The sequence below is a fragment of the Myotis daubentonii genome, chromosome 8 (assembly GCF_963259705.1).
Source record: "Myotis daubentonii chromosome 8, mMyoDau2.1, whole genome shotgun sequence".
NCBI lineage: Eukaryota > Metazoa > Chordata > Mammalia > Chiroptera > Vespertilionidae > Myotis > Myotis daubentonii.
The window spans coordinates 39918366-39939771 of NC_081847.1; the positions used below are offsets into that span (position 1 = coordinate 39918366).

Here is a 21406-nt window from a genome sequence, read left to right on the forward strand (position 1 = left end):
CCTGATCACCTTATTACAATTGCTCTCTCCCACGCCACATACTCCTGCAGTCCCTGCTTATGTTTCCCCCCCAGAGCACATCACTTTCTAATTTAGTATTTAAGTTACCACTTTTTATTTGTTTGTTTGTTCTGACTCTTCTGCTAAAGTGTAAGCTGCACTGTTGATATATCCCAAGTGCCTAGAACAGTGCCTGGCACATAATGAGCATTCATTCAATGTTTGTTGAATGAATGCATGTGAGCAATAGCAGAAATTTTCTGCAAGTGGCCTCAGCTGAATTGTTGTTCCTATCATCATTCAGTGGCCTTCTCTTCCATTATGCTATAAATTACATATGAAGCACTAATTTGGGGGAACAAATACTCAGAATGTTAAATATCTTGAATTATGTTAATGGGCTCTTGAAAAACTGGGAGTGTTGGGAAGCTAGAAGTTGAATGTCATTTTTCAAAATAATTATATCCCCAAGTCAAGTGGGTCATTTAATCCAGCTTTAATTTTATACACACAAGGAAACTGAGTTAGCAACGTTAAGGAACTAGTCCAAGACCATACGGCTAGGTAGAATTGAATGAATAGACATTTCCATTTTCTTAACTTCACAAGTTCAGAGCCTCTTCTCAGTGTTTTCTGATGCTTACTGTAGAAGCCCATACTCACATAACACTGGTAATGTTAGAGTTCTTCCTGAGAACATTCTGGAATGGGAAACGGTGGGCTGTGGGAGTGGTGGGAATATTTATTGAGCCTTTGCCCACAAAGATCTGGAATTTAAATGTATGGCATTGACTTCGAAGCAATGCATATTTTAAAATAATTGTTTAAATTTTATCTGTGGGGCCAGGAAGGTGATTTCCCCGTCTTGTTATCCAGGTACCATAAAACAATGTTTTCCTGTTTAGTTTTCCTCATGCATTTGTTAACTGGAATGAATCATTGTATTGTAAAGTCTGTGAGGTAAGGATCTATGAGTTCCATGATTTCGCGAACCCTGCCCAGTGCCTAGTCTATAGTACATTCTCATTTATCTGTGATGTCCAGTGGTCATCTGAAAGCTGAGCAATAGATAGGAAACATTTGTGTAATAAGAACATTGGTCAGTCTTGTTACTGGTAAGCATGTAAAAGGAAGTAATCAGAAAGAATTGCCCAACATTGTCTTACCAGCCTTTCCCCCTGAATGATTATAGGAGGTACACAACTTAGAGATGGGGGACGCTGGAGGAATGTTCTTCCTGGAACAAAGACGCACCGCCTTCTCTCCCCTAGCAACGTGGCAAAGAGAAAGGACCCATTTGGCTCAGTTTTTCTAAGGAAAGCACTATCCTTTTATGATTGGCTGTGTTCCAGGAAAATAAACTCAAGTCATTTAATGAAGAGTTATGTCTTAGTATATATTCAGTTTATTCCTTTCATAGATATTACAACCAGCAGCTCTTAGCACTTGCCAAATTTAGTATTAGTATGCTCCTAGCCCTTGTGTTGATAAACATGTCAAAGAATAAACCTGGCAGCCTACCTCAGTGAAAATAATGGCTAGAGAGGGTATAAATATGTCTGTTTTAGTTTGTGGTAAAAGTAGCCCAAGTGCAAGTGAAATGGTGCAATACAACAGAACTTTGTTACTTGTTTAGGCACGAATTTGAGGTGGGTGTTTTTGGTTGGCAGGTGGGCTTCCTCTACACCAGCGGCTCTCAACCTGTGGGTCGCGACTCCTTTCCCTTTCACAGGGGTCGCCTAAGACCATCGGAAAACACATATATAATTACATATTGTTTTGTGATTAATCACTGTGCTTTAATTATGTTCAATTTGTAACAATGAAAATACATCCTGCATATCAGATATTTACATTACAATTCATAACAGTAGCAACATTATAGTTATGAAGTAGCAACGAAAATAATTTGATGGTTGGGGGTCACCACAACATGAGGAACCGTATTAAAGGGTCCGGCATGAGGAAGGTTGAGAACCACTGCTCTACACAGTGACTTGGGAACCAAGCCTCCTTCCCTCTGGTGCCGAAACTCGATGTCTGCATTAGGGGAAGGGAAAGGAACTTGATAAGGGCAGTTTAGAAGGATGTCAGTAGGATCAGGAGTTGTCCTAATTCAGTGTCCTGTGCTCTGGGGTGGGCTGCTGGTAACATGCCCAACACCTGGGTTTAGATATTTGTGATAATATTCCTTGGGTTGTCAGGAAGGGAGAATTATTCTTCCAGATGATAGCTAGAGATGGACAGCAGGAAGCAACAATTAGTCAAAGCACGTACATGTTAACTCGTCCCACCTTTAAACCCATCGGGAATAGAAATGTGCCTTCCCTGGCACGTGGCAGTATTTGGAAGGGAGTATAAAAATTATTGAAATGCACCCCCCACCCCCCGGAAATCGGCTATAGTGAATCCTATCCACCACATTACTTATCTTGCTTGGTGGTTCTGTTTTCCTTTTTAAAAAGAAACGTAAGGTTCTCCAAGGGCTCGCTGGTCCATTCAGTTTCTTCTTTGTTCCCCTTCTCGATTGGCTCTGCGTGACAGTAGGGTTTTATACCAGAATGATGTATCCAGCTGGCAATTCTGGGCACTTTGATTACTGTAAGGGGTAGAAAGCAAGACAGGGTCTGTTCCCTACCTTAAGGGTGTGAGCTGCAAACCAGGAGATCCATCTCTCCAGGTCTTAAGGAGGACCTGTGAGCAGGGCTCATATAAAAGAGGGGTATGGGCAGCTGTGAGGTCTATTTGGTGACCATATTCTTGTAAGGCTTGCTGAAATTTGGCTAGTGATATGAAATAAAGGGTGGCTTTAGTTATTTCTTCTTCAAACAGTAGGTCAGAATAAAGGAAGAGTCTCTCATATAGGGCCTCAAAGCGGCTTCATTGGAGTTGACTAGTGGGGCTGGCTCAGGTCCTTAAACAAGCATTTCGGGTCTAATAGAAAACACTCCATTTCTGAGGGCTTTGGGGGTCGCTGGACTGCACCATGGAGTTACATTCACGTGCCCTAAAATGATTTTTGTAATTATCCTTCTTTGAGTTGTCCTGCTTCAATTCACTTTGCCCTATCTCAGTGATGTTTTTTTCTTTCTTTAAAAATATTTTTTTATTGCTGAAACCGGTTTGGCTCAGTGGATAGAGCGTAAGCCTGTGGACTGAAGGGTCCCAGGTTCGCTTCCGGTCAAGGGCATGTACCTGGGTTGTGGGCACATCCCCAGTAGGAGATGTGCAGGAGGCAGCTGATCGATGTTTCTCTCCCATCGATGTTTCTAACTATCTCTCTCTCCCTTCCTCTCTGTAAAAAAATCAATAAAATATATTAAAAAAAAGACAATATTCATGCTATAAACACTGAGGAAACCTAGTTTAAAAAAATATTTTTTTATTGGTTTCAGAGAGGAAGGCTGCCTCCTACATGCCTCCCACTGGGGATGGAGCCCACAGCTCGGCATGTGCTCTGATTGGGAATCGAACCGTGACTTCTTGGTTCATAGGTCAACACTCAACCACTGAGCCATGCCTGCCAGACTATTTCAGTGATTTTCAACAGTGTGCTGCAAGAATTTTTAAGAGATACAATACCTGACTATTTAGTCAGAGGCACTGACCTCTTTTCCCTTAGATGATCAAATAAAATAAATGACAACAGCCAACGCAATAGCTGAGCAGTGTGAGTGGATCAAAATTATACCTGCCTTTTTTGTCATCGGCAAAAAATATATTTTTGATGTGCACCAGAATTTTAGTAATTAGTTTACATGTGCCATGAGATGGAAAAGGTTGAACATCGCTAACTATTTGCATGTAGCATGTCAAAGGCATGAGGTTCTCCCGCAGCGGATGTAGGAAAAGCTCTGGCCGGAAGTGGGAGAGCTAGGCTTCTGTTCTGGCTCTGCAGGTGACTTTGGGGAAAATAGACTCCAATCTGCAAAGATGGAAGTACTTTACCCTGCCGCAGCATTCTTTAATTCAGTGCTAAAATGAGTCTCCATACAGTTTGGTTGACGCTTTGCTTGTTTTGTCATTTAAATAAACGCTAAATGTAGCTCCCAGATAATGCTGTTGACAGAGGGCTGTGCTCTCCTATTCCAAGGAAAGAGCAGCAAAACATGAAATTGAGTGAAACTTGTTTTGACAATTCACATAGTGCCATTTGCTGATAAGACCTGAGAAACACAGCAAACTATATATCATTGCATCTCAGAGAACACTCACTACGAACCACACTCCGGCTAACCACTGCACGAGGAGGATTAAAGAGGAAAGTGATCCCTGATGGCACCCCGATGACAAGGTGAGAAAATCACCACACCGGCCTCACAGGTAAGCAGGGATTTTACGTATCTTATTATCTCAAAATCAATGCCACACCTTTACTTTCCAAGTCTTTGTGGGAAAGATAAAATTGATATGATGCACTGAAGTGTCTTAGGTTTCATGAGCTATGGTAGGAAAGCCACCAAGTTAACCCCCTGGCAGGTGAACACAGAGTAACCGCGGTGCCTGAGCTGCTCAACTCAGGTAGGGTCCACACTTTTACCACACGGGGTCTGTTCCAGAGCTGCTTATGGACAAGCCCCAAATATGGAATAAAATGCAATCGACTAAGCATGCGGCCGAGTGAAGCCGTGTTAGTCCTCAAAATGAGGACTTCAGCCCGGCTGGTGTGGCTCAGTGGTTGAGTGTCAACCTGTGAACCAAGAGGTCATGGTTAGATTCTCAGTCAGGACACATGCCCAGGTTTTGGGCTCGATTCCCTGGGGGGACCGTGCAGAAGGCAGCTGATTGATGATTCTCTCTTATCACTGATGTTTCTCTCTCTCTCCCTCTTCCTTCCTCTCTCTGAAATCAATAAAATCATTTTTAAAATGAGGACTTCAGAGAAGCCTTGCCTTTCCTTTCCACCTGAGACACAACCACTCTTCTCTACCCTGGCAGGGCCTCGCACATCTGGCATAACAGAGCCCCTTCTGGGGTAATGACTTCCTTTTTTCCTACTGGATTGTAAGCTACTCCAGGGCCTCTTGGTGTCTGGATTACAGTAGGCATGCAGCCATGTCTATGGACGGACTAAGGGGAGGAAGACAGAAAGGAAAGGAGGATGGATGACTGCTTTGTGGATTTATAGCAGCAGTTTTCAGATTACTCAGGCCACTACTCATCCCCAGGTAATATAATGCGAATGAATTTTAAACAAATATTTAACTTTCAGGTAACAAATTATTCACTAAACCATGTAGAAAAACCAGTTACCTTATTTAAAGGCAGGCCTGATTTGCGTAAAAAGAGATTGTGCTAGACTAAGCACCTACAGGGAACTGCAGAGGACCGGTGTCACGGAGGAGTCTTTGCTTAAGGGTGCTTTGCTCTGACACAAAAAGTAGCTGTGGGATTTGGGGGCAGTTGCCATACCTCTACATGCCTCTATTTCCTAACCTACAACATGGGAATGATGTTAGCACCTGCTAGGATCACTGTAATAATGAAGTTACATAATGTATGTAAAGCATTTAGCACGCTGCCTGGCACACAGGGAGATAAGGAAATAAATGTTAGTGTGTTGCTATTATTACCTCTGTATGCGTCATCAACGGGCAGAGTTGGGGACCATAGAGAGTATTTTATTGGCCTCTAATTTGGCAATTATTTCTAGGTGTTTTTTTTTTTAAACCAAGATTATAGTTTAAGAGGCAGCTTCCTTATTTCATTTCCTTAACTTTCCGCTCTATATAAGCACTGCCTTGCTTAAGCATCATCATCTGCTCCTCTCAGAGACCTCAGGGGTCTCCCTGTGTGCTGAAGCGACATTTCTCTCTCTTTCTTTTTTGGTGAATTGCTTGCTCCCATCAGCCAATGGACAACGCAGCATTTGACATGCATGAAGGCACCACACCAACTGTTTCCTATGTGGGGAAGATGAGCGCCAGCCCCAGAATGGTGAGTTGGGGGCTTCCATCTTGAGATGAGTTCTCCTCCAAACCTTCCTGCAGAGCTCAGGAAAGAATCTCCTCAACCAGCTTTCCTCAGCGACCTTCCTTGCCAAGGCAACATCGCCTGCTCTCAGTACTTCCCGACTGGCCTTCTTACTCACAATCTCTGAACTCACACCACCTTCAGCTCTCTCATGGCCCAACTCTCTATGAATCGTTGCCCATAGTACTAGTGAGTTATTTATTGTCCCATATAATACCCTTATGCAATGTTAAATGGAATATGTTGATAAATGATTCTGCTGTACCACATATGCCATTTAAGAAGGCTAAAGTACTAAGGACATTTGTGGTAGAGTTATTAGTGATCAGAGATAGGCCTGCTCCGAGAGAAAGGTCAGGAACTCAGAGGGCAGTGGAACAAGACACCTTGGCATCGGTGCTTATGAGCATCATTTTATTGGTCAGAGAAACAAGGGCAAATTGGTCCAAAGATTAGGATGCGTTTTCTCTTGGCAGCTTTCAGTAATGTGCATGGTAAGTCACAAAAGTGATACTATTGTTTTCAGCACATATTTGTGACGTGAAACCAGGAAATAGTAACATAGAAATACATGGAAATACTGTGCTCAGACTTGGTGGATGGGTTAGTTGCTCCTGTAGGGAGGGGAGTTCCATGAAGCTGTTTAAACAAAGGAGGGAGAGAAACGGAGACCTGCAGGCCAGTTCTTTACAGGTAAGCTACTTATTCCTATGCATGTACCTGTACATGTAAATGTAGATGTATGTTCTGGAATGAAAGAGTTCTTGGAAAATACTCTTTATAACCTATTTAATTTTTAGGTGAAGAAACTGGTAAATGAGAAAGGAGGCAATATTTTTAAAAAAATAATTCTTTATTGTTAAAAGTATTACATATGTCCCCTTCTTCCCGCTACTGACCCCCTCCAGCCCACTCCCATCCCCCTGCCCCAGGCCCTCACTGTTCCATTGTCTGGATCCATGGACCATGCATATATGCATACAAGGTCTTTGGTTGATTACCTCCCACCCACCCACCTTCCCTCGCCTTTCTTCTGAGATTCCGCACTCTGTTCCATGCTCCCATGTCTCTGGACCCACTCTGTTCATTAGTTTATTTTGTTACTTAGATTCCACATATGAGTGAGACCATGTGATACTTGTCTTTCTCTGACAGACTTATGTAACTTAGCATGTTACCCTCCAGATCAGGAGGCAGTATTTTAATGCATCACAAGTAGAGAATGATGGCTTCATTTCCCCTAATTTGCTAATCTCTCCTAGGAAAAGAAGAAGCAGTGGTCACTGATGAGTGTTTTCCTGGTGTGTCTCTTGGCCTGCACCGTTACCACAGCAGTGGGAGTCCTGATCCTCTCCTTGGTGTATATCAACAACTCTCAGCCCCATTCGGAACCCAAACCACAAACAACAATTCCAACACTGCAAAAAGCTGTTGACCCCAAGTTCCAGTTTCTTAATCATTTACCTAAATCCAAGGTATGAATGACACACATTAGGAAAAGCATCATCTACTCTCAATGGCTATTTCAAAACAAAGTCTCCATTGTGTTTTTACTAAGCTTTGCTCTGTCTTCATGGGAAGGAATCAGGTGTGTTCTCTCTGCATGAAGGGAGGGGAGAGATAGGGAAGAGGGAAAGGTGAGTTGATATTGGCTCCAGGCAGAACTTTTCTTTAATAGATAGGTAGTCCTCTGTCTGGCTGGAGAGGAGAATTGCAGATAGACAAATAGAAAGCCCTCTTTTCTCTTGTCAAGATAGGTATTCTTTTATTTTATTCCAGAGAGAGGAAGGGAGAGGGAGAAAGAGATGGAAACATCAATGATGAGTGAGGACCATTGATTGGCTGCCTCCTGTATGCCCCCCATTGGGGATCGAGCCCAAAAACCTGGCATGTGTCCTGACTGGGAATCAAACTGTGACCTCTTGGTTCATGGGTGGATGCTTAACCACTGAACAACACCAGCTGGGCGATAGGTGTTCTTTCTATGTCTAACAGGGACTAGACAGAGAACACAGCCTGTACCATATGGTCATTCCTGACGTCTTGCAGGCCTATCCTTCCTTTTCCCTTTTGGAATTCCATTACTCCCTTCATCTGCACTGCCTTTCCTGTTTATGACTTTTCAGGTGTTTGAGTTCTCTGGTGGTGCCATCCAGTGGGCCCGGTACAGGAACAACGTCAAAGACTATCTCAGCATCGAAGAAGAGGCCTTTGGCAGCAGCTTGAACAGCCAGAGGTCACAGATGACGCTGGGGACCCTGAGAATAAAAAGCAATGGCCTCCGTGCCCCTCACTGGCACTTTAATGCAAATGAGCATGGCTATCTCGCACAGGTATAACCAGTTTGCCCCATTCGGTACTTCAGTATTTATGCTGGTATGTTGTATCCTCAGGTTATTATTTTAGTTGTTTCAAAAGCTGCTTAAGTGATAGACAACATCCAGGCTTTGGCTAAGTATTCAGTTAGATTTGTTAGCAATGCCTTGAAGCATCAACCTGTTTGTTTTAATTATTCCTTTTTAAAATGGATTTTAGAGAGAGGAAGGGAGAGGGAGAGGGATAGAAACATTGATGAGAGAGAAACATCAACATTGATTGGCTGCCTCCTGCACTCCCCCTGCTGGGGATTGAACCAGCAACCCGGGGATTTGCCCTGACTGGGAATGGAACCTGCAACCTCTTGGTGCATGGATTGATGCTCAACCATTGAGCCACACCAGCCTGGCTGTTTGAATTATTTTTGGCATTGCTTTGAACTTCTTTCTTCAGTATGAAATCATTTTTTCAGACACTGTTCTTAAAATAAGATCACTGTTCCATCCTGTGAGCCAAAGTTAAAATTGGTGGCTCAGATCTAATGATCAAAGAGAGGGCAGCTTTGCTCTAAGAGAAAAAGCAGCACTGGATGACAAACCAGTTTGCAGATGTTCAGCCGGGAGTCCCTAAGATCAGGGACCAATTGTGGTTCAGAACTTTTGGAATTTTCTGGAAGTCAAGTGAAATAGAAAGAGTTGGAGGTGAAATGAGTGTGCTTATTTGAATTTCAAATATTTCTATATTTCAGACACTGGGGACCCAATAGTGACTAAAGCCCCCCCCTAGAACTTACAGAATTTGGCCTTACCCTAATAACCTTATTAATAGGTCAGCCAGTTTTATGTGACATGTTTCTGTTGCTGTTAATAAAACTCCTCTTTTATTTTTGACAATTCATTCAATTTTATAGTTTACAACAGGAAGAGAGATTAGAGTTTCACCTACCTAAGACTGAATCCTTTTTTATTTCTCATTTAAGAATAGAGGCTCAGAAAGATAAACTGTAGCTGTCGTTGTTGGCGAGACTGGGACAAAGTCCATATTTTTTGACTCCTTGTCTTTTCCACGTGTGTAAAATATGTAAAAGAGGATAATCTTCAAAGGACTTTTTGGCTGAGTATTGGCAGAGTGGTAGGCAGAAAGAAAGGCAGTTAAGTGAGCTTTCCTGGAGGGGGGCCCCTAAAAAACAAAGTCCAAGCCAAGGAATTAGTCTGGAGAATGTACCACAGATCAAAGGCTTGGGACTCAGCTCAGCAGAGTTTATGGTCTGAGCTTCTAAATGTGGGCTAGAAGGTGATCAAAAGGTACGGACTTCCAGTTATAAAGTAGATCAGGGGGATGTAATATACAGCATGGAGATTATAGTTAACAGTACCGTATTGTTTATTTGAAAGTTACTAAGAGAGTAGATCTTAAAAGTTCTCAACATTGTAAGTTCTCAAACTTATAAAAAATTATAACTTTGTGTGGTGATGGATGCTAACCAGACTTACTATGGTGATCATTTCACAGTATATACAATCATTGACTCTTTATGTTATACACCTGACACTTATATAATGTTATATGTCAATCTTAGTGAAAACATATGAAATAATTCAACTAGAAAAATAATGTGGGCCAGAATATTCTCTAGATCCCAGGAAATCTAGGGTCACTCACTCTCATGATCAGGGTAAGGAAGCAAGCAACAGGGCATGAAGGACACCCCTCCTCTGCACACTCGCCCAGGGAGATTGCTTTCGCTTCGGAGTACCTTCAGGAGAGCCTCGGAGTGAGTGTTCCTGAGAGAAGCGGGGCAGTGAGGTGACTAGCGGGTGTCCCGTTGGCCACCGTGCTGTCTCTGCTCTGTCTGGAGCAGCTGATGCCCCAATAGGAATAGATGCATATTTTTGCTGTTGGCTGCATGTGGACGTGGAGAGAGCGCTTTAGAGGTTCACCTTTCCCCTGCATCTTTAATACCCACTGTTTACATGTCTGAACAGAGAGAACCAAGACGTCCTTTTCATTCGCCCTGGTGGATGCTCCACTATATGACCATGAGTCTCTGGTAAAACAGAAACAATGGTACCTTCGCTACCTACGTCACAGAATAATACTAAGGAACAGAGGAGAGAATGAGAGACAGGATACAATTCTATATGAGCAGAATCAAAGTACGGTGGGGATTAAACATATAGGCTTTCCCTCAGTCCCTGGCAACCACCATTTTACTCTCTTTCTAGATAATTTGATTAAATAATTTTTAACTGGGTAATTTGACTAGATAGTTAAGTTTTAGAGAACTGTTACATGACATTGTATCTATAATTAATAAGACTGTATTGTACACTTAAACATTTATCAAGAGGGTAGATCTCATTTTAGGTGTTCTTGCCACAATTAAGAAAAAACCTGTAGACGTTAGAGCTGACTGCTTAGGTCCAAATCCCAGCTTTGCCATCGACTAGCTGAGTAACCTCGGGAAAACGATATATTCCCTCTGGACTTAGTTTTCTCATCTGTAAAGTGGTGGTAATAATAGAAATTGCTTCACAGGGTTGATGTAAGGAACTTGAGTTAAATCAAGTAAAATATTAAGAAGACTACCTGAACTGAACACAGTAAAAGCACTAAGTGCTAGTATTATTAATATTATTATTATAAAAATTGTATGCAGACTTTTTCTTAACTGGAAAATACATACACAACTGTATTCATCTACACAAACATGCATGTCTATGTAATTGCATATGAGCACACATGTGCCTGCAGTCTTTTTAAACTCAAAAGCATGTATTCTCAATGGGGGCAATATTGCCCCCAAGGGGGTATAAACTGGTTTTGGGGGGCAAAAGTACTGACTCTTTTTATGTATTAAAGTATAATATATGTATAGCACATAAGCAGTAGGCGTATATAGTGTATGGATCTATAGTATATCTGTAATATTAAAATTTCATTAGCTGGTGATTAGAAAGAGCCTTAAAATGTTACCTTAGGAAGGAGGTAATGGAAAAAGGTTGAGAATCGCTCTAAGGTGGTGCTGGATGTGCTTCTCTGTGTATGTTTCAGGGGACAGCATGGATCGGGGTGGTTGATGACGGTCATGTCATTACCACGTACAATGTTACAGCTGGCCAAGTGATCTTCTTTCCTAAAAACACGCTTCACTGGATAAAGAACGTGGGCAATGAAGACTGCTTTTTCTTGCTCTTCTTTTCCACACATGATGAACTTCAGACACTGGATGTTGATGATGTCTTTTTCTCTACACCCGAGGACATTGCTTCCAGGTCACTTAAGGTCTGTACTGAAAACTCACCCCACGATGTGGGCACGCATTACACAGGCACAAAGAGAGCATGTGTGTTCGTGTGTCTAGGGCAGCCATCAACAGTGTAGCAGTTGGCTAATGAACTCAAAAACATACCTTGTGTTCCCACTAAGGATATAAAACTTGTTGAAATTGAGTGTCTATACTTTTGTGAAGGACTTCCGTAGAAAACTATGATAAATTTGGTAGAAAGGTTATATATAGTTGATAACAATTGCTATAATCTTCATCTCTGAAACACCATAAGCTAATACAGGGAGAAGTTTGCTACAGATGATGTTGTGTTTTCTTGATCTAATGTAGAGGATCCCACCATTTTCCTGAAGAACAGCTGGTTTGGGACTCTTCAAATATTTATGTTATCATTGGAGGGATTACTCATAAATGACAGTGGGTGCAGAGGGTCAGATGTGGAGGCTAACACTGCAAATGAGTGATCAGGAGAATTGGTGATGGCCCATGACTGGCAATTGAAAGGGGTTCCATGGAAAATTTAGAAATCTATCTAGTAAAGTCCTGAGGTCTATTTTGCAGCAGGTCCTGGTCTCATATTATAGGGAGAAGAAATGAGTTATTAGGGAGATTATTGGTAAACATGGAACCCATAGGAGTTTTTATTGACTATAAAATACCAACACATTTAAAATCAAAATACATTGAAAACTTGGAGGATTTTCATAAATATCACAAATCAGGCTAACTGAGGTCAGCTCTTTTAACTGGGCCACTGGAAACCAGAGGGTGCCAATACCACCCTACCCACAGCTACCTACCCTTCTACTGCTAACATTTGTAGGATGTGTCACAGATATCTTATGTGGTTTCTTATGTGTTTCAGCCTGAAGGCGGAATCAATTTTATTAGGTCATTCCACAAGCAAAAGGAGGATCAGGGCGTGAACCTCCCTCCCAACCTGGCAGACCTGGTGATGAATGCCAGTTATGTACAGTCTCCAGACAGCCTTGTGTGGAGATACTTTTATGACCTTAAAGGTATAGTACGTTATTTTATGAAGCCTTCTTATTTAAATATTTATATAGGTGACGATATAGGTGTATTGGACTGAGATGTAATTTTTTTTTTTTTTTTTTTTTTTTTTACAATGGGTCACAGTCAAGAGAAGTTTGAAAAAACAAACAAACATTTTTCAACAGAGTAGGAAATGTGAGAAAAGGCCTGGAAGCAAAAGAGAACATGGCAAAAGATTTCAAAGTGTGAGGGTGTGTGTTAGGGCTGTGGGAGGGGATTATAGGAGAAGAAGCTGATGAGAGAGGAGGGGTCCAATTATGTAGGTTATTTTGCAAACGAGTTTATACTTTATCTTGATGGAAAAGAAGAGCAATTAGGGTTTTTTAAATAGAAGAGTGACACAATAATATATATATATTTACTAGAGGTCCAATGCAAGAAATTCGTGCAAGGGCATTGGCCCTGGACAGGCCTGCTGCGGCCATGGCTGCAGGGCCTCTGCTGCCCCTGCCTCAGCCCCCCACCCACTGCGGCTTTGTCTGGAAGGAAGGACGTCTGGAAGGATGTCTGGTCTAATTAGCATATTATGCTTTTTATTATTATAGATTTATTTATTTATTTGAGATATAGCTGATATACATTATATGAGTTTCAGGTGTACAACATAATGATTTGATATTTGTGTATATTGTGAAATGATCACAATAAGTCAGTTAATATTGTCACCATCATACAGAACTCTTTTCCTTGTGGTGAGAACTGTTAAGCAACTTTCAAATATGCGATACAGTAGTTGCCATGCTGTGCATCACATCCCCATGATTTATTCATTTTATAACTGGAAGTCTGTACCTTTGCCTTCCTTCACCCATTCAATCTGTTCTCTGGACCTATGAGCTTTTTTTTTTTCTTCTAGATTTCACATTTAAATGAGATCATGTTGGTATATGTCCTTCTCTGATTTATTTTACTTTGCATAATGCCCTTGAGGTCTATCCAGTCACAAATGGCAAGGTTTTTTATTATTTTTTTTTATGGCTGAACAATGTTCCATTGCATATCTGTACAACATCTGCTCTATCCATTCATTAGTCAGTGGACACTTAGGTTGTTTTCATATCTTGGCTATTGTAGACAATGCTGCAGTGAACATAGGGGTGCAGATATCTTTCTGAGTTAGTGTTAGTTTTGTGATTTGAAGTGATGGCCAATCCTGCTGGATTGTGGAGAATGGATTGGAAGGGCCACTGAGAGGCAGGGAGATGAGTCAGGGACTCTCCAGTCCCTCAGATAGGGGTGATGCTGGCCTGCACTCTGACAGTTGTGAGAGGGAGAGAACTGTTATGAAGCAAAGAGACTTTAAAGAGGTAGGGCTGACAGGATGTAGGTGACTGACTTGAAGAGCAGGGTTGGTACTTAGGATGACTCTCAAGTTTCCTAGTCAGGTCCCCTAAGTTGAACTGTCTGTCTTAAAGAGGCCACTGTTTGTTAGGAATTTCAGGAGAGCTTGGGAGGCAGGATAGTGCCTGAGCACATCCGGTCAATATCTTGGGGGCACATAGGATCTGGTGTCAGCAGTTCCCACCGCATACGTTTTGGTGACTATAGAAGAGCTATGCCCTTTATAGTATGATTTTGAAGTATTTTATCATATTTTATTTTTAAACCTCATCTGACTCAGGTTCAAAAGAGTATCGATTTCCAGGAGGAATAATACAGCTGGCACAGTATTGGAAAAATGAAAGTGGACTAAGCAATAATGAAAAAATTTTCAGTAAATTCCTGAATCAGGTAATTGAGAAAAATATTTTAATCATTATTAACATGGATGAAATAAAATATTTAGATTGGATTCAGCATTCTTTTGGACAAAAAGAAAAAGAAAGATGTAGTCAAACATTGGTTGATTTGATCAATGTACCCTATTAATTGAGGACTCAATGTGGATTTGGGAACTTAATTTTTTGGCATTGATAGTTACATTAAAGAAAAGACTGGGTGCTTGTGAAATATCGCCTTTTTGTTTGTTTTAAATGCTGTATTGCATAATGACCAATAGGGCAGCTATGGTTTTAAATTTCCTGATTCAATTCTCAGATCTGTCACTGTGTGACTCTCGGTAAACTACTCAACCAACCTAGATTTTAATTTCATCACTCATAAAATGGGGAGACTAATACTACCAACCTTACAAAACTGTTATAAGGAACAAGTAAGATAATAAATGTAAAGGACATAAAAAAATTGCATGTCTTAGTGAGGGCTTCATAAATATTAATTACAATTATTTTTTTAATTTTTTATTTTTTAATTTTTAAAATATTAATTACAATTAAAGTAATGGCTATGTTGCTGAGTAGGATGTTGACTAACTAACTGGATTTCATTTTTCTTTTTTTTAAGCATCAAAATGCCCTCACTTTGTGTACACTCAGGATTTACAACAATGGATTGAGACAGCCTCATTTCCATTTTAATGCCAATGAGATGGGATACGTGATAAGTGGATGTGCAAAGGTAATTTTTCTGTGAACAGCTTTTTAAAAAAACTTTCCTTTTAATGCAGAAAGGAGCAAATAGGAGGTGTTTCTTTGTTTTGGTTCAGTTTTTGGTAACATCGAAGGGCTGGGTGCTAATGCCTTTCTGGGCACAGTTTTTAGAGGATACCCTGCAGGCTCTGGGGAACAGCATCCATCTTAGCGTGAAGAGAGGCTGCAAACATTTCAGAAGTGATACAGAGTTATCCCTCATGGTGGATGGTCTGAAACACCTGCTTACGTTTCAGAGTTTTGCATTCTCAGGTAATGCAAGGGTTTAATGTGCTGCCCTTTGGAGAATGTAAGTGACTCTTTGCTTCTCAGTATAATGTGAGTCAGGGTGGCTGGGGAGTGTGAAATGCTGGTAGAGTGGCCGCAGGTCCCAGTTTACCCAGGTGAAACTATTGACAGCACCCCTTTTCACTCTTCAGAGAGTCTTGATTTGGATGATCAATTATATGGTTACCTAGTAAAAGCCAAACTGAGTCGCCTGTTACCATAGTGATTTGGTTCTGGACTTTCATAGGGCTCCCTGGGGAAACCTACATGGTATACACAGGTAAAATGGCCTTTTCTAGCCTGTGCCTGACAGAAAGACAAACCAGACTGCACTTCATCTATTATGTCATTCGTAGCAGAAGTTTTGCTGTATGTTTTTGGAGGTGAAGGCTTTAATCAGTTGGAAAAAGGCGTTGTAATCATTCACAAATTATATTTCAAGAACATTTTCTTTTTGGTGTGCTTGTGTGCACGCATTTGTGTGCACACTTAGTCTCTGCCTCTTTTAGGGAAGACTGTTAGGATGCTGCTCTCCTAAAGGCTGCATTTTCCCAAACAAGTAGAGAGGAAGGCAGGGGAGTAAAACACTCAAATTTCAATCCTTTGCCTAATTAGGTAATTACATAAGGGTAATTTATAACCCTTAATTAGAACATGGTGATTGAGGCTCTTTTTGCATGTTGTTCTGCAGTATTGAACTTGCTAATGGCATTTTGAGGAACATTTCCTTAAATAGAGTATCTTTTGATTTCTGTGGGACTACCTCTTGGAAATAGGAGATTTTATGCAAAGGATGGTCTCTGTCTTCTGCTGTTTACTCTTTCTAATAAGTCTCTTTAAAGTCACAGGCTTTTATTCATCTGATTTTCACTATTAATACTTATCCTTAATGAATATTTGCTTTTATTTGCTTCACTTCAAGATATTCTTTTCTTCCTTAGGTGGGCATTATTAATACTCAGGGTACCACAGAGTTTGATATTCACGTCGGCGATGTGATATTTTTCCCCATTGGAACCCAGCATTACATCAAGAGTGCATGCGATGAGGATTTGCTTTTCATTCTTGCCTTCAGCACCAGAGACCAGGTGAGAATAAACTCGCTTAAGAGAGATGAGTAAGTGCTGGGGATGGGCAGAACACTCTGCTAAACAACGCATCTGGACCATAGGAGGCCCTCAGTCAATGTGTGTTGAATGAGGGCATAAATAAATAAATTGGCAGAGCCAATGTGAAAAGAGGGTAATCAAGTAGTCTTTTTGTTTGGTTATAAAGGGATTCAATATATCACCTTCCCTCTTAATTTCCCAAGTTTGAACCAAGAAAAAAAGACCAAAGAGTCATATATAGAGATCCATGATGTAATTTTTCTTTCTAATAAAGCAGATATTAGAGAATGTGACTAATATCTTGGGAAGGTGGGTTTCTAATATTAATTTCCGGAACTGGATTGGCTTCTTCAAGTTGAGACAAGCCCTGAACGCCTTATGGCATAGAGAAACAGGGCATGTTCTTTGAAGCGTTGCAGCTCCCAAGCATAAAGGGGTAAGCTAAACTGAGCATGCCCAGTTTATCCGTCCAGTCTCTGGCCATGGAGCAGGAGGTCCACTTACTTGGTGGACAGATTCACCTCCATCCTGTGCCTCAGGGCACGGTGCTCTGAGAAGCTCTGCCACTAGTCCCTGCTGACGGGAAGACAGATAGTCCTGTTCCCTCCTTGAAGGGAACTATCTCTCAGGAGGATGGAGTCCCTCCTAGAGAAAGCTTCCGCTGCCCCCGCACATGTAGCCACCAGTCAGACTTTCCTGGTTCTCAGAGTTGAAAAGGTGAGCTCTCCATGGCAAGGGACAACCAGGCACACACAAGGTGAACATTGGCAGGAATTCGTAGCTGGGGAGTCACACAGCCAAGTACCTGCCGTTCTGTAAGTGTGTCTAGAGGCTGTAAGGTGTCTGTAGGAACCCGAGTAGCTCAGTGCTGATGCTTCTTTTGTTTTCCATTGTCAGCTACAAACCCTTGACATGGACGACTATTTCCAGGCCACTGCAGACCACATCCTGGCCCAGCTTTTCTTCAAGAAACAAAGTGAGTTTAAGAAGATCCCCAAATTCAAGGAGGACCAGGCAATCAACCTGCCTTAGGCTTGCTGTTGAGTTCATGTCTGTTCTTCCTCATTTGTTATCATTGTTTTTAAAGAAGGACTTGCCTAAGGAACCTGGAGCTCTTCACACAGTGGAAGGGGGGACGCGGGTGCGAAGCAGCCCGATGGGCTCACTTAGCTGACAGTGATTGCAGGCAGTTCATGTATTGTCTGTGCAGATTAGTAGGTCCACAGAAGACACCTCCAATAGATTACATTATATTTTTGTATGGATTTTAGTATATGTGTATATAGTTGTTTATTTTCTCTTTTTTACTTCAAATTTATTACTCCAAATGAAAAGCCATTCTTTTAATTCGCATCAGTAAATCTTAGTACCATGCATGTATTTTTTTTTTTTAATTCATCACTCATGGGCAAGGACAACAGTGTGATGATGGTGGGAGGTGGGGGGAGAGGGGAGGCGGTGGGCAGAGGTGGAAGAGGGCATAGAGGGGATAAATAGCAATGGGAAAAAACACGGAAAACTTTTCTGTAAAAAATACCTAATCCCCTCTCCCCCCAAAAAGGGACTTGATTACCATCTAGGAGGAGGAACATGCTTCAGAAGGTGCAGGGAATAGCACAGGGCAATGGGTGTATGGAAGGAGGATGTAAGATAGAGGGAAATAGTCATAAGAGGTAAATGCAGAGACAGATTTTTATGTACAAACTAGAGGCCCGATGCATGAAATCCACGCAAGGCTAGGCCTCCTTCCCCCAGCTGCCGGCACCGGCTTCCCTCCGGCTCCCGGGACCCAGGCTTCCCTTGCAGCACCAGCTTCATCTGGAAGGACGTCTGGAAGGATGTGTGGTCTAATTAGCACATTACACTTTTATTATTATAGATTTTTTTTTGAGAATTCCTTCATATATTATAAACCAGTTCATATTCTATTTTCTTGTATCAGGAAGTATTGTATCAGGTTACTGTGTGATCATTTAATAAAGATTTTATGAATCTTTATATATATTTTTTGCCATTGTAATTTTAAATGAAATCTGTTCTTACAGTTTTATGTATTTGAAGCATTATTGGATTTCCTCTATGTATCCTTGAAATATGATTAGGAATCCAATTCACTATGTACTTTTAAAAAATCTTAAAAATAAAAATCTAATGGAAACAATTTAATTGGAATATTGTTGGTATTTTATGGGAAGATATGTTAACTTTCACATGGCTGTTCTAATTTCAATCCTTTTTCTCTTTTTGGAATGCCAATTTCTGTTTTTTATACCATTTTTTTCTTTAGGGCAACCCATTAAAAATCAAGCGCTTTTAGGCTTTTTGGTATACCTACTTTATTTATTACCAAATCAATAGACTGAAGAGTGAATTGCCAATCACACTGATTATTTGCTGCTCCTCATTCAGGCAAAAACCAGACATTTGACTAAAAATCTTTTTTAAAACTGAACAAATTGAACTCACCTTCCTTCACCATTTTGTTTTTTTTATTTTTTATTTATTTTTGGTTAATCCTCAACTGAGGATATTTTTCCATTGATCTTTTAGAGGGAGAGGAAGGGAGGGGAAAGATAGACAGAAACATCGATGTGAGAGAAACACATTGATTGGTTGCCTCCTGCACGCACCCTGGCCAGGGCCCAGGTAGGGGAGGTGCCTGCAACCACAGTATGTGCCCTTGACCCGAATTGAACCTGACTCTTTGGTCCGCAGGCCAACACTCTAGCCATGAAGCCAAACAGGCTAGGGCCATCACCATTTTATACACACATTTGATTCATTTGAAACATTTTATGAATTGTACATAAAATGTTTTTAAAAATATTTAAAGAACTGTCTTTCAATAATAGCTTTGAATAATCGAATGGAATGAATCAATTTAAATTTAAATCGAGGAACCCCAGGGTAGGAAAACAACCCCTGACCCTGAATGTTCCTTATTGCTTCTAAGTAGTGGAAGATGGTTATGAAAGCTTCTTTGTTCACACTCTCTCATACTTTTCTGAGAAGGGTGCTTTTTATCACCCAACTGATTAGGAAAAGAAATATAGTTACTGTTACTGTATAACTTGCTTCCCAACGACCCTAATTTCTCAGTCCTTGAACCTGATTCAGCATTATAATACTACTAGAGGCCTGATGCACAAAATTCTTGCAAGGGGCTCGGGCCTCACAACCCCGGCTGCCTCGGCTGGCCCTCGCAGTCCTGGCTTCATCTGGAAGGTCGTCTGGATGGTTGTTCTGCTGTTCAGTCTAATTAGCATATTAGCTCTTTATTATATTGGGTTGCTTTAAAAAATTAAAAAAGAAAGGGGGGGGGGTGAAGCTACACCAATCTGTGCTTTTGAATTGTACATACACTGCACACAGAAACATTGATCAGTGGCCTCACTTACGTGCCCCAACCAGGGAGGAACCTGCAACCTGGTTATGTGCCATGACTGGGAATGGAACCTGTGACTTTTGGGTGTATGGGACGACACTCCAACCACCTGAGCCACACTGGCCAGGGCACATTTTAACCCTTTTAAGTTTACAATTCAGTGGCATTAACTACATTCACATTGTTGTGTAGTCATTGCCATCATCCATGCCTAGAACTTTTTTCATCATCCCAGTTAGTGATCATGTACCCATTGATCACTAACTGCCCATTCCTCTCTGCCCCCAGCTCCTGGTAACCTCTATTCTACTTTCTGCCTCTATAAATTTGTCTGTTCTAGGTACCTCATATAAGTGGAATCATATAATATTACTCATTGTGTTTATGGGGTTCTTGCTCATTTAAAAAAAACAACAACTATGCCTTTACTATGTGCTTAGCATTGCGCTAAGATATACAAAAAATGTAAGATGTGTCCTCAGAGAAGTCTTAATGTAAATGTTTCTTATTCAGTTCTGTATTCCTCTTCCCTCCCCACCCCTTCCCAGGATGAATTCAGCCCTTATTGTGAGTTTTCAAAAGAATGTTTTTGTTTTTTTTCATTTAGATTATGTTAGGGAGTCCGTAGTAACAAATAATGAAAAAAACCCCAAAAAACTAAAGAGGTTAGTCTGTATTATTCTCTCATATTTCCTGAGAAGGCAGCACACAAACCCTTGGGTGATTTTCATCCGGTGTCTTAACCGTCCTTTGTCCTCAAATGTTTCATAACTCTCATAAAATTTCTTTTAACCTGCTTTTGTCTGGGGTGGGACTTCATTCTAGTCTCTGAAGTTTAAACATCCAGATAAGAGTGTTTGAATTCTGGTGTTTTTTTTTTTTTTTTTTAATATTAACAAGAAACCCCAAATGGCCTCAACAGGTGTCCTTCACATCTCTTATCTTGGCCCGCTGATGCCCAACTTAACTTTCCTGGCAACAGATCTATCATTTTATTATTTCATTCACATTCTTCCCTGTTGAAAGGAAGTATGCTTCAACGTGCAGGTTCAATGGGACCTGACCAATTCGTATCACCTCCACTGCTGCTCTCTTGGTCAAAGCCACATTTTGCTTTGCTCTGTCTTGTTTCAGGAGCTGATAAACTTTGCCTTCTTTCTGCCTTCGCAACCCACTTTCAGGCTATTCTTAAAGAAGCCAGAGGGATGCTTTTTATACATCATATCATTATATGATTGGAATCATTATAAATCATTCTTCAACACTCCAGTGGCTCCTCCCCATTTTGCTCAGAGAAGTAATAAGATCTGCTCCATCCGCGCCCCACCCCCAATAACCCACCCCTCTTGCCACACCCAAGCCACACCCTCCCAAGACTCCCTCCATGCCCTTGCATGACCTTCCTCTTTCATGGTCACCCTCTCCATGCCTCAGTCCCATAACATCTCTTGGCCTCATGTTTAATACTCTTGCATCTGGACACTCCACTCCCGCCACACCAGGCTCCCCCTGAGTCTCGGAC

General features: G+C 41.2%; 1 protein-coding gene across 2 annotated transcripts; it reads left to right on the forward strand.

Annotated features, from left to right (window-relative positions):
* The first annotated feature begins 5731 nt into the window (after nucleotides 1–5731).
* LOC132239620 (uncharacterized) lies at nucleotides 5732–18762 on the forward strand. 2 transcript variants are annotated; one of them, XM_059706130.1, is made up of 9 exons: nucleotides 5732–5937; nucleotides 7236–7448; nucleotides 8100–8306; nucleotides 11344–11574; nucleotides 12444–12597; nucleotides 14256–14365; nucleotides 14978–15091; nucleotides 16332–16478; nucleotides 17397–18757. In XM_059706130.1, the coding sequence occupies exons 1-9, from the start codon at nucleotides 5854–5856 to the stop codon at nucleotides 17529–17531; spliced, it is 1395 nt and encodes a 464-aa protein (XP_059562113.1). In that variant the 5' UTR covers nucleotides 5732–5853; the 3' UTR covers nucleotides 17532–18757. The 2 variants fall into 2 exon arrangements, with proteins under 2 accessions (XP_059562113.1, XP_059562114.1); XM_059706131.1 differs by lacking the exon at nucleotides 5732–5937 and adding an exon at nucleotides 6540–6666 and having other exon boundaries at nucleotides 17397–18762.
* Nucleotides 18763–21406: the final 2644 nt, after the last annotated feature.